This window comes from Henckelia pumila, chromosome 4, assembly GCF_033568475.1.
Source record: "Henckelia pumila isolate YLH828 chromosome 4, ASM3356847v2, whole genome shotgun sequence".
Classification (NCBI taxonomy): Eukaryota; Viridiplantae; Streptophyta; class Magnoliopsida; order Lamiales; family Gesneriaceae; genus Henckelia; species Henckelia pumila.
In genome coordinates this window covers 6,986,425-7,005,105 of record NC_133123.1, presented here as the reverse complement: position 1 = coordinate 7,005,105, position 18,681 = coordinate 6,986,425, and the positions used below count along the sequence as shown (strand labels likewise).

The following is an 18,681-nucleotide window of genomic DNA, read 5'->3' as shown; positions in this document are numbered from 1 at the left end:
AAAGTTGATTTTAGATTTTGATGTTTAATACATAAGGCTTGAAATATCGATAGGATTTGCAAGAACATTTAATGTAGAAAATGATGCAAAAAAGTTGCAGTTAGTGGCTATTGATGCTCTGGCAAAATTTTATTCCATTCTCGATCAATATAATTTCCATTATACTCGAGCAATTCAATAACTCAAATCATCCACATATTCTACCTAAAGCTAATGACTACTTGTAAGAGTATCATGTTCAGATGAGCTTTATATAGAGTAGCAACTTAAGAATATATAAACTATACATGATAAATTAAAATTAACTGGTACCAAAACAGGAGTTGCATTCTGGTTTGATATAAAACAACACCATGCCTGAGGGTAGGAACACAACAAGATGCTGACAAGTCGATTACGCCAATGGACAAGTCACTATAAAAGATCAGTGTCATCTGGATCTACCTCAGCATCATCAGCCTCGTTATCTTCGTCTTCTTCAGGGGCATCAGGATCAACCCCCTAAAAGAAAAAAAACGTGCAAAGATATGATGGTTAAACTGGAATACATAACCACACGGCTAGAGAAACAGGCAAATTATTTCAAACATAGGCAAAATATTCATATCTCCGTTTGTGTCCAATTGTATCTATGGCAGTAAAGATTTCATAGAAGGGCAGACAATAGAAACCTTCATTTGTTTTTCCAACCGCTCGAGTCCCTTTCTTGCATCATCACTTAGGGGGTTTATCCTAGATGGTGATAAGATGCAAACATTATTTTCACGTTATCAGCATCAATAACACATATTTTGTTGATCCCAATGATCTGGTAGTGAACTACCCCACCACCACAAATTGGGCAGGGAGTTGGCGTAGGGACGAGGGAGGACAAATACGAAAAATTTACCTCAATGCTGCCTGATAATGTGAAAGAGCCTCTTGCAGCATGTTTGTAGCTGCAAAAACTTGAGCCAGCTTAGCATGCAAAGAATCATCAGCCCAATCTTTTAAATATCGCTGCAGGAGGGAGACAGCATCTCCATTTCGACCTTCCTGGACTTGGAGCTCAGCCAATGCCAATGCAGCTCCAAGGAAACCAGGTTCTAGTCTGAGAGCCGATTCATAAAACTTCTTTGCCTGCAAAATTAAGTAATAAGCAAAAAATAAGAAAATTCACATAAGAATGCTGAATTTAATAGCACAGAAGGTCTTCATAATTTTCAAGTTCAATTTCAGGAAAAGGGAGTGTTCAGTTACTAAGCTCACTGATCGAACCCTAGTCAAACCGTAAAATATTCAAAATCCAGGGACAGTAAAACAAAATAAAGAATTCAAAACACTCACCTTTTCTCTGCCACTGGTGCTGCTAGCGTGAACATCCCCAACTAATTTTAGAGCCTTTGCTGACTGGGGCATCGCCTTCATTGCTTCTCGAGCTGCATACAAAGCCTCCTTGATTTTTGACAGAGCCAAATAAGAACGAACTAACCCTGTAATACATTTGAAGATTTTAGGCACAAAATGCATTCTCCGTGGTCTAATGAATTCATAGAAATAGAATGCATATCAGATTAAAAAACCAATCCATAGAGATTTGAAAACTTCAAGCCCACCAGATTCTCTTAAGACTTACCTTGATAGGACCGTAGATCAGGCCTCAGTTCTTGAGCTCCCCTGTAGGCGATTACTGCTGCTTCTGGTCGATTCATTGACAAGAAAAGATTTCCCTGATATCATGCAGATTATAAGCTGAACGTAGCAAATCAAATGATGTGTGATGGTAATTAGATATCCTTGAGCTTTTGAGAAACTAGTGGCAAAAAGTGGAAAAAAGGCATAATCAGCTCTTTGGCACTAGAAGTAACCAGACCTTCATTATATAACCAGCGACGTGCCTCTCATCGATGCGAATGCTCTGCATTAGTTAATTAATTCAGATCAAGAAGCATTTGCATCAGAAATGAATAACAGAAGTCAAGAAACCTAACCTTCTCCACATAAGACAAAGCGCCTCTCTCATCTTTCTTTTCCCAAAGAACAGACAAGGCCACAAAAACTTCAGGCCTTGTAGGATCGATGTTCAGCAGATCATGAACTAATTTATTTAACTTGGAATAGTCAGACTTGAGTTTTAGAAGCATTGCATACTCATCCATGTAAGTGACCAAATATGGATCAATTGACCGAACCTGTGGAGATAATTTTCTAAGTTTAATGTTGTCGACAACAAAAAATTACAATAATACAAGTGAACTTCCTACCTTCTCAAAGTCCAAAATGGCTTCATCATTTTTCCCAACGACAGCTTTAACCTAAATAGACATTTCAACAATACACAATAGAAAAAATACATCAAGGCTTGAATATGTTATATGGTAGCCTACACGAAACTGACGAAGAACTTAAATTGGGCACTTTTCAAATCACTTTCTACAATATCACTGAATACTTAATGATTGGCATAACTTATCTTTGGAAAGTGCATTAATCATTCAATTAACTTAGCATTTATAAACATACATATCAACCAACATCTCCCACTTAAATACGACGGGCTGTGCCACAGGGACCTTCAAATATACTGCTTATTTATACATCCATATAGGCAACCACAACCTGGACAAATAAGTTGCTCAGAGAACATAGAATCCATCAATATTTTGGTACATTGACAAAGATTTCTGTCAAGAAACATTGCATTTCAAGTATGTGACAATCTAATCACGCAGTAGAAGCTTATTCTGTAGTTCATCTAAGGAAAACTGATGGATCATTTTAAATTGTAACTGATTAAGCAAGTATGAATATAATGAATAGTGAGATATTACAAGACAGAAATCTCTGTCTGTGTTAGAAATATTAAGATACATTCTAATGCAAAAATTACAGACCTTAGCCATTTCAAGTAGAATGTGAATGTTATTAGGAAATCGCTGCAGAAGTTCTGAGAATTGTTCCAGACCACCTGCAAATCAGTGGAAAAAACAAATAAGAACAGTGATGCATTATGCAGAATATATTTGTTGACTGCCCATGAGTTAGAGAACCAAAATATGCATAATAAAAACATACATCTCAAAATTGCCTACGCTTAGAGTATGAAATTTCTCAGTTGCAAAACTTAAAGTCATTGCCACTAATAGTTGCCATAAATATTGAAAAAAATATTTAAATTGTTTATAGAACAGATTCTTAATTGTTTATATTTTGTAAATATAGATTAAGAATAGAATTAGAATATTTGATAGGATTTTTTATACTTTTAGAATGATAGGATAATATCTTTTTGTTTTCTTAATTTATGGGATTGTTTCCTGCTGTAATCTATAAAAGATGTATCAACGTATTCTTCAATAATAAGCAGAAATCTTTCTTCTTTCTCTGCGTTTTTAAGGTATCAAAAGCCTAAGTTTTTTTTTCACGTTCTTTTCACATCTACCACCATGTCGATGGATTCAACAAAGTCAGATACTTCTGATCCCTCGAAAGCAGCTCCGATCGCACCTCTGTCCGGGAGCGATATTTCATCTCTTCATATTACTGCACACAAGCTCGACGGGAAGAACTACTTACAATGGGCACAATCTGTAAAGATTGTTGTCTGTGGACGTGGAAAATTGGGTTATCTCACTGGTGACCTTCCTTCTCCCAAGCAATCTGACCCATCATATAAAACCTGGATTGCTGAAAATTCTATTGTGCTAGCGTGGCTGGTCAACTCCATGGAACCACAAATAAGTCGTCGTTGTCTATGGTTCCAGACAGCAAAAGATGTTTGGGATGCAGCCCGTCGCATGTACTCGGATCTCGGAAATACGTCTAGAAATGAAGCAAGGGTCAAAATCTGTAACCCAATACTTCACTGAAATTCAAGATTTGTGGCAGGAGTTGGATCTATTTCTTGATGATCAATCCACATGTGTTACATGCAGCACCAAATTGAGGAATAATCTTGAAAAAGAAAGGTGTTCGATTTTCTGGCAGGTCTTAATCGGAATCTGGACGATGTTCGTTGCAGAATTGTTGCCCGTGATCCTTTCCCCTCTCCCGAAGACGCATTTGCAAAAGTTCGACGTGAGGAGGTTCGCCGCAAGGTGATGCTAACTGATGATATCTATCCACCTCCGTCAGCCCCTGAAGCATCAGCCTTAGTGTCCAACAAACAGCCTGCACAAGGACCACGACCAAGCAGACGTCCTTGGTGCGAACACTGTAACAAACCAGGCCATACAAAAGACAAATGCTGGGACATCCACGGTAAACCAGCTAACTGGCAGCCTCGAAAAAAACCTGATGGCCGAGGATTTCACACTCAATCCAGCCAAGAGAACACCAGTCCAGTGGGCGCTTCTGCCCCATTTAGCAAAGAGCAGATTGCTCAGATCGAGGAGTACTGACGGCTCCTCACTCAGGGGTCGATATATCCTCAGTCCAGCTCCACCATCGGAACATGCTCAATTACTCAATCTGGTAAAACTCCTTTGTCTTCATTTCTTCCTGTTACAGACCCATGGATCATTGATTCGGGGGCCTCAGATCATATGACAGGTGATTCACGTTTATTTTGTTCATATTCTCCTTGTTCTCGTCAAACCACGGTAAAAATTGTTGATGGGTCTCTAACTCCTGTTGCTGGAATTGGCAATATCAGATTGTCTCCACTGGTTATTCTCAAATCTGTTTTTCATGTCCCTGCCTTGAAATGCAATTTGATCTCTGTTAGCAAAATCACACTCGATAATCATTGTGTTGCTAAATTTCTACCACTGTTGTGTCACTTTCAGGACCTACCTTCGGGATGACGATTGGCAATGCTAGGATTCATGATGGACTCTACTACTTTGAGGATACTTCAGTGGGCACTCCTCAGTCCCCGATGTCTCTTGTTACTTCTGCTTTTTCCAATTCTAGTATTAGGAAAATAATGTCATGGCATTACAAACTTGGCCATCCTAGTTTTTTGTACTTAAAGCGTCTGTGTCCGTCTTTGTTTGGTAATAAAACTCCTAATTCCTTTCAATGTGAAGTGTGTCAATTAGCTAAGCATACTCGTTCTTCTTTTTCTCCTACCCCATATACTCCTTCTGCTCCAATAACTTTAATTCACAGTGACATGTGGGGGCCATCACAAATCACCACGTCTCATGACAAAAAATGGTTTCTCACTTTCATTGATGATCATACACGGGTTACATGGGTTTATCTACTTCGTGACAAATCTGAAATGTGCCAAACATTTAAAGCCTTTCATAAGATGATACAAACCCAATTCCAAACCAATATCCGAACTCTTCGCACTGATAATGGAAAAGAATATTTTAACTCCACCTTGGGAAACTATTTGTTGGAACACTGAATTATCCACCAAAGTTCATGTGTGGATACTCCCCAACAAAATGGAGTTTCTGAACGAAAGAACCGTCATCTCTTAGAAGTGGCTCGCTCCCTCATGTTTACCATGACTGTCCCAAAATATTTGTGGGGGGATGCCGTTCTTACAGCTGCCTATCTCATAAACCGCCTTCCAAGTCGCTCACTGTTTTTCAAAACACCTCTATCTCTTCTTCAAGATACATATCCACATCTTACCCGATCCCATCACCTACCTTTACGTACATTTGGTTGCACAGCGTTTGTGCATGTTCACGCTCATCAGCGCAGTAAACTTGATCCCGGAGCTTTAAAAACCGTCTTCCTCGGGTACTCTCCAACTCAAAAGGGTTATCGTTGTTATTTTCCTCGCACCAAAAAAGCATGTCTCGTGCGATGTCACTTTTTTCGAAAATGCTCCCTATTTTCCCTCAACTTCACTTCAGGGGGAGAATACTCACAATCATGATGAAGCTCGTTGTTCCTGGGACACTATTCCCCTGCTTGATACTACTATCGATACCACCGTCATTCCCACAGCCATTCCTTCACGTGATCATCCCCAAACCCATGATACTTCCACTTCAAGCAATGATTTCACTCCAAATCACAATGAGGATTCGGAATCAGGGGGAGTTTCAAAGGGTCGGCAAGAAATTAAAGTCTACTCAAGAAGAGTCAAACCTCAAACAAATAGAGAAATCGTGAATCCTAGTTACAGCCATGAAGAGGAACCGGTGGTAGATCCTCAGTCTTCAAACAAATCAGGTACTGTTCTTGATCTTGACATCCCAATTGCAGTCAGAAAAGGTGTAAGATCGTGTACCAAGCATCCTATCTCCAAGTTTGTGTCATATTCTAATCTCTCACCTTCCTTTCGTGCTTTTACCTCGAAAATTTCCAATATATTGATTCCCAGGTCTATCACAGAAACATTATCTATCCCTGAGTGGAAAGCTGCAGTTCTTGAAGAAATGCGTGCCTTGAAACAAAACAGAACTTGGAGCTTGGTAGAATTACCTCCCGAGAAAAATGTTGTGGGCTGCAAATGGGTCTTCACAGTCAAGTATCACGCAGATGGTTCTGTTCAAAGACATAAAGCACGCTTGGTAGCCAAAGGCTTCACTCAAACGTATGGGATTGATTATACTGAGACTTTCGCTCCTGTTGCAAAATTGAATACAATCAGAATACTTCTATCGTTGGCAGCAAACCTTGAATGGAATCTGCAGCAGCTTGATATAAAGAATGCATTTCTGAATGGGGAGCTCGATGAAGAAGTTTACATGAGTCAGCCTCCGGGATTTGAAGAACCAGGGGTGAAAACTGTGTGCAAACTAAAAAAATCACTATATGGGCTAAAACGATCTCCTCGTGCATGGTTTGACAGATTTTTCAAAGCAATAAAGGGGCATGGATTTGTCCAAGGTCAATCAGATCACACTCTCTTCTTCAAACACTCTACAAAGGGGAGCATCACCATTCTGATAGTCTATGTTGATGACATCATTCTAACCGGAAATGATGGTGAAAAAATGGAAAAAATCAAGATAATGATGGCAAGAGAATTCGAAGTCAAAGATCTAGGGGCACTGAAGTATTTCTTGGGAATGGAAATTGCTAGGAGCAAACAGGGTATCTCAGTCCCAAAGAAAATACACCTTAGATCTTCTACAAGAAACAAGTATGTTGGGATGTAAACCAGCCAAAACCCCAATTGAATTAGGAGATAAAGCAAAATTTTTTGAAGGAAGACCAGTTGACAAAGGAAGCTATCAGCGCCTAGTAGGGAAACTCATCTATCTCTCACACACTCGTCCCGATATTGCTTTTGCAGTAAGCTTAGTAAGCCAATACATGCATTCACCATGTCAAGGTCACCTCGATGCAGTATATCGAATTCTGCGATATTTGAAGCAAACTCCTGGGAGAGGATTATTTTTTGAAAAAACTAACGATCGAAGTGTGAAGGCTTTCACTGATGCAGATTGGGCTAGCTCCATCAATGATCGAAAGTCGACCTCTGGGTACTGTACGATGATATGGGGGAACTTAGTAGCATGGCGAAGCAAAAAACAGTCGGTTGTCACAAGAAGCAGTGCCGAAGCAGAATTCAAGGCTATGGCTCATGGGGTATGTGAACTAATCTGGATAAAAAGGGTGATGGAAGAGTTACAAATCCAGTTTGAAGGTCCTATGAAACTGTATTGTGATAATAAGTCAACAATCAGCATAGCTCACAATCCTGTTCACCATGATCGAACTAAGCATGTTGAAGTGGATCGACACTTTATTAGAGAGAAAGTGGACAAAGGAATCCTTTGTATTGAATATGTGCCTACATCTAATCAACTTGCAGATCTTCTTACCAAGGGATTAACTGAACAAATTCAGGAGTTTCTTATCGGCAAACTTGGTCTCATCAACATCTATAGCCAAGTTTGAGGGGGAGTGAAGAAAATATTTAAATTATTTATAGAACAGATTCTTAATTGTTTATATTTTATAAATATAGATTAAGAATAGAATTAGAATATTTGATAGGATTTTTTATCCTTTTAGAATGATAGGATAATATCTTTTTGTTTCCTTCATTTATGGGATTGTTTCCTGCTGTAATCTATAAAAGATGTATCAACGTATTCTTCAATAATAAGCAGAAATCTTTCTCCTTTCTCTGCGTTTTTAAATATTTTTAAAAAAAACCTATTTCCTATCAAAATGGGTAGTGCATTTCTGTGGCAGGACAATAATAACTGAACCTTCGAAAACAATTCTGCTATAAAACTGTTCTAGTCAAGTAATGCAATTATGTTGTAAAACAAAAGTTATATGGCTCTACATAAAAGAACAAGGATAAGGATTACATGAGCATGTATGCAACCGTGAAATGGAACTATTCGTAAAGAAATCAGATCGTGAAAGAAGGCAATGGAAAAAATTCGAGTCATGCAGCCTGACCTTTGTAATCATTTGAAGCAATGCAGCATTGAGCTTCAACATAACGCTGTATCGCAAGAAAAGATGGCATGACTGTTACAGTGCCAAAAAATTCCACCAAGTGGTTTAAATGTCACGAAAAATGAACAGATACACATGATTACAGGAAAATATTTTTTAAAAGAAGTTCAAATGTTGCCTGCATCATGAAGAAAACCGATTGATTGCATGTGATAAGAACGTTAAAAGAAGGATTCCCATAACTCACCAACAACCAACGGCTCGAATCAGAGTGATCATAGGGAGGTCTTCCACTTCTACTTGGAGTCTGGAAGAATCAACAAATGACATTGTAGAGTAAGAAAATTTAGAACTACTTGTTCAACATATTATAAATTAATTAGTATCCGATGCCAGATTTATATAAGTGAAATCAATGGACTTTAAACAGTTGGAACTGATATGATCATTAGAAAATCCCTGAAAGAAACAGTACAATTGTACAACACCGTATGTATCCGCACCAACGGAAGACCATGCCAAAGAGAAGAGAATAAAATAAAGAAGATAATGAAGTGTTCAAAGAAGTATTGTTGATGTTGCTAAGGGTTACTATTTGGCTGTACATAAAAGAAGAGCTTTCTGAAACTTCTTGTCATTGCAGCTTTAACATGGCATGTAATGAATTTAAAATAATGTTATCTCTACGCTAAAATAAAACAATCACGTGATTAATCGTAGCAAACATAATTTTAGAAGAAATTAAAGCATTTTATCCTTTATTAGCACAAGCAAACCAAATATGAAAGATGAAAATACACATTATAATTTATGAAGGAAAATGGAGACAACCATCATTGAACAATGAAAGTAACCGAAGGATTGATCTCAACTAGAAGGGTCAGGACCATTCAATAACAAAAAAAATATTCACATGCATTATGCCAGAAACCTTTTCATGCAACATTGTAAATCACCATCCTTCCAACAAAAAACGGAAAATGTAACATCCTCAAAAAAATTTATAATACATGGAATCCAGCGTATACATCAAACCTGAGGAAACAAAGAAATGATATCCTTGGCCGAAACACCCAGTTCAGCCAAAGCTATAATAGCATCAAGTATGTAAGGGCAATTCCTGTCAATATCAAGGACAAAAGCACACACTAATTTGTCACAATTGTCAATTATTAAACAAAAAACGAAAAACAAAAGGCAAACAAAGTGAGTTGGACCAGTTTATGTACTCTCGTGAGGGAGTGTTCATAAAGGGTGCAAACTTATCATTGAACACCAAGATAGGATACCTCAAACACTCCTTAAAACATCCAATTGCAGCTCGAGTATGCCTAGAATTTCGGTAAAGCTTTGCCATCATAAGGTTCATCTCTAGATTCCTCGATTTGTTAGGAATTCCCTCCATCTATAACGGCAAATCAAAGCTATCAGCACTATTAATGAACTCTGTCTGCTTAGACTTTAGTGATATTCAAAATATACTAAATGCTGAAACCTGATGCCAGTCAAAATACAATATCAATTCAAGAAGAAAAAAAAAAGGAAGTGTTCAGGACTCTGTACTAACATAGTTAACACAGTCCACAAGACTTGAGTTGCAACAGAAAAAGAAACCAATTGAGATAATAAGAAGTCAAATATAATTATATACCTCAGCAAGAGCAGCTCTATTCTCATTTAGTGAATTGTGACAAGTAGCAATCTTGAATTTTACCTGTACTGACAATAACAAAGAATAGACAGAGAGCCATTTAACATTTCCAAATTGCTAACATCGAAAAATATATATTCCACATGATATGTAATACCTCGTTTTCATTTAAAGCCGACGGATTAAGAGAACCGGGAGAAGATGACCTATTTGCTACTGACAATGAGCTCCTGGTTGTCAGGGATGCAGCTGCATTTTGTTTTGGTATTATTTTGTGGTATTGCAATGCTTGCTTGTATATTTGCTGTCCAAGATGTGAAAAGAAATAGAAAATGAAATACAACACCAAAATTTGAAGAAACATTGGAGCACAAATTAAAGGGCGTGTATTAAATTCATTTGCAATGTCTGATATCGAGGAATGAAGCCTTAGAATTGAAACCGGAAACACATAAATCTGAACATATTCTTTATCAATTCAATAATACGGCTCTGGTTACAAAGATCCAAACAAGTAACTGAATTAAATCAAGACAATTTACAAATCCAATCCATGATTTAATACACAAAATGAAGCATAACTGAGATTATAAAGCTAAATCACAAAAAATGGGGCATATGGACTTGCAAATATTGCATAATATCCCAAGTGCCTAAAACCTTACAATAGCTCTGCGGTACTCTTTTTCTCGCAAGAGTGAATCCCCATATAGCACCTGTCGCCAGAGATAATATCCAATCGTCAACAACACAAATGCAGCAAAAGTTCAAAATAAATACATAACACTAAAAACTGTAAAATAATACAAACCAAGCTTTCGGCTTTAAGATGAGGACTCGTCTCAGGACTTATCGAAGTTGACGAAATAGCAAAACAACCCTAGTTTACCAACAAAAACAAATTAATTTCCACGAAAGAAAATTCGAATTCTAAAAAAATATCATAAATCAGCCTAATTAGGAAACAATTGACTAAATACTATCAGTCAGCCTGAAATTAAATTCATTATTACCAGCATTTGAGCCGAAGAGTAGAGGCCATGATCCAGTAAAGTGGATAAATGCTCTTTCGGAACATCCATCGAACAGGTGGAGTGTAGGAAGCTTTGATTGGAGCTGGGTGGCGAAGCGCTCTTCTTTTTGAAATCGCGATTCGAATAAATTTTCACTTTCAGGACCATATGTTTGGGTTATTTCGTTTCAGGCCCCAAATCATTTTTAAGACCCCCTCAGGCCTGGCCAATAGGATATGGAAAAGAGGTGGTTTGATTTTTTCTGAAAAATACAAGTTTAAAACTATTTTTTATGGTTTGATTTTTTCTGAAAAATACAAGTTTAAAACTATTTTTTTAAAAAAATCTTAAAAAATATTTGAACAAATTTAAGCATATTTTTTTACATATACACAAATTTATGCACATTAATGTGCGAAAAATTAATGAAAATGTTAAACAAATTTATACATATTATTATAAAATATAATATATATTTTTATAATTAATTTAAATATTCTTAAAAAAACCACTTAGGTGTCGTATAGACAGATGATTGTCCGTCTACCGCTTCTCAGATAAGATACTTGGTGTACCTATAAATTGAGGAATTGATAGCACGGTATTAATTGATTGTGTCAATGTTACCCTACAGACACTATTTGAATGGTGTATCCAACGGCCTTTTTGTTTTAGCACCCAAGATTTTCAAGTGAACATCTCGAGTGCAAAAAAATAAAGAAAAAGACATTGGATCAGCACGTGGGCAGTGTCCATATACTATAATCAAAGAATCCATATTAAAGCTATATTGTGTCTGAAAAAAATTCGTTTTGTCAATCTTGGTTTTTGAGTCATAGTTGAAGCGTCAGTTATAAATGTATGAATTCACAGTAGTCTAGTTTGTGCTTCCTCGAGTATAACTGTATAAGCATAGTAATTTCATGATTATTATTAAAATGTTATATATATACTAAATCATATGTTGGTAATCACAACATGATTCTATGGAAGTGTTGAATTATTTAAAGTATGTTTTCAAACATAAATACTAATGAAAAGAAATCGGGTAGTTGGGCTAGTGCATCACCGATGCCCAATTTGCAGCATCAGGTGTGACATAGTTATTCCAACATCAATATTCAAATTTTTGGACCAACAATTTATGGGTAATAATTTCAGTATATTACTAAATTGAATTATCGGGTTCTTGCTTAATTATGTCCCAAATTAGTTGTCCTGCTGCCCTAAATGATAATTCTCCATTTTTTCATTTAAAAATACAATAAAATTGTCGGAAAATTGCAATTTTAGTGCGGCAAATTGGATTGCTTTGAATTTTAGTCTTGTAATTTGTTAAAGTTTGATTTTCATCCAATAACTTGGAATTATTTTTTGTTGCCTAAAATCAACAAATCCATTGAATATGATACAAGTTATTTGACATTGATGTTCTCATAAGTGGCAAGTTTATGGAGAATTAAATCTATAATATCACACTCAATTAAAATTCATTTGAGCAGGAAAAAAAGAAAAATAATAATAAAGCAAAACGAACGATAATACAAATCAAAACGAGGAAAAATATTTTATTCTTATCACATGAGCGGTGATTGGTGAGCCACGTTGAATCGTCAAATAAACAATATTCGATAGATTTACTTGTTTCGTACAAAAAAAAAACTAAGTTAATAGATCATGAAAACAAAATTTTAATAAGTTACAAAACTAAAACACAAAACATATCAACTTGTAAGATTAAAATTGTAATTTTCGATATTTTATTGATGATTTTTTCCCGAAGTTTTATGACGAGATTTTGAGTATATTATTATTATTATTATTATTAAGATACCGCTTGGTAGGTATGATGAGATAAATAAATAATATAATGTAATAAAAAATAAATAAATAATGATAGTTAATATAATATTTGATTTGATTGATGAATTATAATTTATTGATTTGATTGATAAAATTTTGTATTAAAAAAATGATAAATTACCATTTTACCCTTTTAACAATAAATAAAATATGAATAATATTAGTTATAAGAGGTTAATATAGTAATTTAAATTAAATGATTTGATTGATGTAAGATTAATAATTGATGATTTGATTGATTTAAAATAAATAATTAATAGATGGATAAATAATATGATGAGAAGATCTTTGGGATTTGATAGAATAAATTATATACATATTAATAATATAGGCTACCAAACGGGACGCAGAAGATTATTATTTTCAATCCAGATGTTGATGTCTTATAGCTAGGATTCTCTTTGTCCCACTAGCCCACTATAGTCAAATTAATGTAAATTAATTAATACTCAGCAGAAGAGGACTTGGTCATATTTCGAAGACCGTTATACTTAATGAATTTATGGCAATATGGAGAGAAAAAGGGGATAAGTGTTTTTAACAATTTATGACAAATTTCAAAAATTAATACCATTTTTAATAATCTACAAACTAGTGAATAAATTATGACTTTTGCGCTTCTATTTTATGACCTTATTCAGATTTACTATAATTTGGGTACATCATGATGATGATTATCATTATAGTACAAACTCTAGAATATATAATTAATTAGATAATATAATTTTGTCCCCGCATGCAAGTTGTTACATGAGGACAAGGAGTTTAGGTTTCTCCTGAATTAAATTTCACCAAAGCCAGCCGTAGAGAACAATAAATATATAATTCACTATAAATTTAGTAATATGTCCCCCATCTCGATTACGTATGTCAGTTTTTTTCACACACATTTTTTTTAAAACAATCAATTATACGAATTTCGTATTTTATCTCTATTTAATTTATTCAAAAAATAGTTAGATATTTTTCAATACGTATTTAATGATGTTACGTGAGTAAAAAAATGTTGAAAAATATTACTAAATATAGTATGAGTTTATATATTTGAGACAAAAAAAAAACGTGATCAGTATAATTGAGACTAAGGTAGTATAACACAATATAGTGTAATCACTCTTGCGAGATTATAATATTTACATTTTGATAAATATATAAAAATTAAGTTTGAATTAAATTGTTAAGATCCGCAACTAAAAAAGAAAAGGGCTACGAGGGGGCTGGCAATCCACGCCTAATACATCCAATATTTTTTTTGTAACTTAGCCTGCAAAAAATTAAAGTATTTTTAATGCAATTCCACTGAGAAAGAATCCACACAACAGAAGCTTAAAGCCCCTTCTAATGGCCACCATCACTGATATATATATTCTTTGATGATTTGTTGGATCATTGGTCATTTATTGCATATGTATCCCTTTGTTTACATTTATTATATTTACATTAATTAATTAATTTATATATATATATATATATATATATATGGATGAAGTAGAAATTTAATTTTCAAAAGTTTCCCGAAAATTATTTTAAAAATGCAGAGGGAGTGTAGTGTGTAGCAAGATATATAAAAGACTTGGATTTGATTTGTTAGTTTTGTAATTGTAATGATAATGTAGTCATGTAATTTGAGTCAGCATCATCCCTGGCTGTCTGTATTCTGGTAAACACCAAACTTCCACGGTTTTTTGAGTTATGGGAACTTCACATGGCGTGTAAAATTTACTGCTAATTAAAGGGGAATCCAGGGAAGATTAATTAGGAGAAAATAAAATGAAATAAATTAAAGGAAAAATTATAAATTAGTCTTAATTCTACGTACGTATGTCTTTTTACAATTTCGATTTTTTTTTTGAGTTTTAAAGCTATATTTACTTTTTTTTTTTAACTCTAGTTATTTTTCCAACTGTCATTGCCTCGTGTGATACTGATGTGTCAAATGTCAGGTGAGCTTCATGAAAAAATGACTGATATTGCAAAATAAATTAAAACTCAATTTTGTTAACGCGATGAACCGAATGTATAAAACTAAATACCAATTATAAAAGAAAAATTCAACTTCACCCCAATTTAAAATGATGTAATCCTAAAGCCAGCCAGAGTGAATGCATGTGTTCGCAAGTCAACTACTCACTTCTCCTAATGCCCATAACGAGCCATTTGTTTTTCCCCAAAAAAAATTAGGAAGTTCATAATATGTATATGTATATATCTATATATATTATCACCAATAAAGTAATTTGTATGTGGCTGCCCAAGATTATATTTATTTATTTATTTAATTATTTATTTATTGTTATTCCAAGGTACAAGTACTTGGAAAGCATACAAAAAATTTGTGAGCTGTAAGGGAATCCATGATGAAACATGGGTTAGCATATATGCTGTCTGTAAGCAACAAAAATTGGAAAAAAAAAGAGAAGAAAAAAAAAAAAGATGACATCACCTCTTGTCCTTCCGATTGTTTTATGTTATCTGCCTTATCCTTAACCCCATCCCACCACCCTCCTCCAAACAAAAATTTAATGCCCATCAATATTACACAAATGTAATAAGCCATTTTGGGGTTACAATTTATGGAACCCATGATTCCATTCTTGTTTTTAGGTGTTATGGCATTGAAGATTCTTCGCTCCGACCCCGTAAATCTTGGCTGTTTTTTTTTTTTTTTTTAATGTTAGAAAAGAAAATATAAAGAAAGGAATGTCAAACAGTAGTGGGGTACAAGGAAAAAGTGTATGAGTTGTACTGCATTAGGAATTGGCAGCATTTCTCCTTTACACAAGCTTATGTTACCCATGTTGATTCTCAAGATTATCATCCAGTTCTGTACCAGTGGGCACAAAATACAGCCACTTTTACATACGTTCATTGATCGGAATTCATCGCTCGCGATTGTGAACACGAAAAAAGATCGAGTTTTGAGGCTTTCTTGAATGTTTTGATGTGGGGTTGTCTGTTTATATTATACTTGCTTCCACATCACAGGGAGAATGTTGCTTTGAGAGGCTATCAGCGGCTAGTTTTCTTTCACTTTCGGGTTTTTCGAGCTTGTTTACGATGATTTAGTTCTGCGGGGAATAGAGGAAATTAAAAGGCGGTTTCGGCTAGTTTTTAGCCCGAGGGAGAAGCATATGCTGGACTCGTACTAGATGGCGGGTTCATTTGCTGTTATAGTTGGAGCCGTAGGAGGGGCGTTAGCTGTTTTAGCCACTGTCATTTTGCTTTTGTGGATTTGCATGAAAAAACATGGGAAGTTTTCGAACAAGAACTCGGAGACAGGATCCTCCGACCCATCTGCTGTGGGTAATGTGTTCGAATCAACAAATTTTGCCTTCAAGTTTCTTGTAGCAAATCTTTTTCTATCACCTGATGTTGCATTAAGTTTTCATGATCGGTTATCGAGATTTTTTTTGCCCTCAAAGTTTCTTGATACACTTGTTTCTGTCATCTGGTAGTTGCATTAAATTCCATGATCAATTGTCAAGATTTTGCCTTCAATTTTCTTGAAACATATGATCTTTTTCTGTCACCTGATATCTGGCATTAAATTCCATGAGAAATTGTCAAGATTTTGACTTTTTTAGGTCCCTTTTCTGTCACATAACATTCCACTAATGGTAAACTCTGTCGCCAAGATTTTGAATTTCAAGTTTCTGGAGACACTTTTTTGTCACCGGGTTTTCCTCTAAATTTCAGGCTGAATTATCAAGATGTTGCGTTTAAGTTTGTTGAAACATCCTCTCTCACACAAATATTCCAATAGATTTCATGCTCAATTCTAAAGATTTTTCCTTGAGGTTCTCGAAAGACTCTGTCTGAATCCTAAATCCTTGTTCGATTATGTATAGTGGAGATGAAAAGAGGTGGAAGCAGTCCATTTTCAGTTCCATCGATAACCGAAATAAGGCAATTCAGAATGGAAGAATTGGAACAAGCCACAAGAAATTTCAGTGAAACCAATCTAATAGGATGTGGTACATTTGGTTTAGTTTTCAAAGGACTGCTCAGCGATGGAACTGTTGTGGCCATCAAAAGACGTATTGGCGAACCTCGGCAGGAGTTCGTTGAAGAGGTATAGACTCATGTTCACCATCTTTGAATCTGAAATGAGGACATGTTGGAACGAAAACCGCAATAATAGCAGCCCCTTTTTCAGATAAATCATAAAGATTCCTACTTGTTCATGGTTCACTTGGATTAAACATACATAACAACATTGAATTGTAGAGAGTATTCTATGAATAACTTCCTGATATTTGCAGTTAATGATCCCAGGTGGCCTATTTGTCGACGATTTGCCACCGTAACTTAGTGGTACTTCTTGGCTACTGTCAAGAAAGAGGATACCAGATGCTAGTTTCCGAATACTTACCTAATGGCAGCATGTGCAGCCATTTGTACGGTACGAATTTCTAACGAGAACGGCTTACATTCATCAGAAAGAAAATGATGGTTGTTTTGTTGAATAGACACTGGAAAAGGTTCTACCACGAAGCTCGAATTTAAACAAAGGCTACAAGTAGCAATTGGTGCTGCTAAAGGTATATATCAGCAAAGATTTTCAAGCAAAACTTGAAACTTTTTCCAGTATTATGCATAGTTCTGTGTTCTTTTCACCGTAGCAGGTTTGTGTCACTTGCATGGCCTGAATCCACCGTTCGTGCACGGTAACTTTAAAACAGGGAGCGTCTTGGTTGATGAGAATTTCATCGCCAAAGTCGCGGATGCAGGGATGTCTAAAATTCTTGAAAAAATCGAAGATGGAGCTTCGTCTGGATCAAGTTCCTTCAATGCTTTCAAAGATCCAGAGTAAATGAATTCTACCTCAACTTGTAATAAGGGCATCTGAAATTTGATTCAAGAATTTCATTGAGTAAATAGGTGTCCTACTCCAACATGTATAGAAGTATTATATTATAGTCTATAGATATATTTTTGTAGTCCTTCCCTCATCAAATTTCATGACTAATCTGATCAAACTTTCATTTGCTTGATTATCAGGATGGAACACTTCGAGGTATTATACGAAACAAGCGATGTATACAGCTTTGGTGTATTCCTTTTGGAGCTCATAACCGGTAAGGAGGCGACGACGTACAAAGAGGCCTACGGATCAAATCACAGCTTAATTCAGTTGGTACACAATAGAACTCTGCTCATACTAAAGTTTAAATGAGACTAGCACGCGAGTATCATGTTAAATAACAAGTGCACGCCTCGAAAATAATAGGTGGAAGACCATTTGAGATCAAACGATCTAGTCGACCCTCGACTAGTTGGGAGCTTCACTGCGGAAGGGATGAGGGATCTTCTGTGGTTGATGCTCAAATGCATGAACTTTCCAGGGAAGGATAGGCCAAGAATGGAGAATTTGGTGGTGGAGATTGATCGAATACTCGAGACGGAGATCGAACGGACCATAGTCATGGGTGAGGGGACTGCAACCGTTACTCTGGGAAGCCAACTCTTTACAAGTTGAGAGACACATGCAAAATTGCAAGCATTTGAAGGTACTTAGGTTTCTTTGTTTTTTGGTGCATTTAATTTTAGCATAGGGGAGCTTGGTTTTGCTTGCTAAATTTTGTCGCAGGGCGGTCGCATAATTAAATTTTTTTAAAATAATAATTATATGTTCTTCTTTTATTAAAATTTTTGGGTCTTTCTTGATTTTGTTATTAGTCCACTCGCTGCTGAATTTACTAGCTGGGAGTAAGTCAAGAAATTGAAACATTTATAAAATTACAACTCAATTGTAAAATTGTTTCTTCCTTATTATGAGGATCCAACATTTTTTTTCATGAACTACTACTGCTAGAGCCACTCTCTTTTGAATGTATTTGA

At 35.5% G+C, this 18,681-nt stretch overlaps 2 protein-coding genes across 3 annotated transcripts; one reads left to right on the top strand and one right to left on the bottom strand.

Annotated features, from left to right (window-relative positions):
* Positions 1–122: 122 nt before the first annotated feature.
* LOC140863023 (anaphase-promoting complex subunit 7) lies at positions 123–11,138 on the bottom strand. Its single transcript, XM_073266112.1, has 18 exons — positions 10,978–11,138; positions 10,776–10,844; positions 10,630–10,680; positions 10,122–10,268; positions 9,965–10,027; positions 9,603–9,718; positions 9,349–9,433; positions 8,561–8,620; positions 8,314–8,359; positions 2,874–2,947; positions 2,244–2,294; positions 1,971–2,171; positions 1,853–1,897; positions 1,616–1,709; positions 1,327–1,472; positions 890–1,119; positions 672–732; positions 123–501 (listed from the first exon to the last, which is right to left on the bottom strand). The coding sequence occupies exons 1-18, from the start codon at positions 11,044–11,046 to the stop codon at positions 415–417; spliced, it is 1,695 nt and encodes a 564-aa protein (XP_073122213.1). The 5' UTR covers positions 11,047–11,138; the 3' UTR covers positions 123–414.
* Positions 11,139–15,295: 4,157 nt separating this feature from the next.
* On the top strand, positions 15,296–18,681 carry LOC140865042 (probable serine/threonine-protein kinase At1g01540). 2 transcript variants are annotated; one of them, XM_073269538.1, is made up of 7 exons: positions 15,296–16,143; positions 16,689–16,912; positions 17,116–17,242; positions 17,310–17,381; positions 17,463–17,649; positions 17,842–17,977; positions 18,071–18,681. In XM_073269538.1, the coding sequence occupies exons 1-7, from the start codon at positions 15,990–15,992 to the stop codon at positions 18,317–18,319; spliced, it is 1,149 nt and encodes a 382-aa protein (XP_073125639.1). In that variant the 5' UTR covers positions 15,296–15,989; the 3' UTR covers positions 18,320–18,681. The 2 variants fall into 2 exon arrangements, with proteins under 2 accessions (XP_073125639.1, XP_073125640.1); XM_073269539.1 differs by having other exon boundaries at positions 15,297–16,143; positions 17,466–17,649.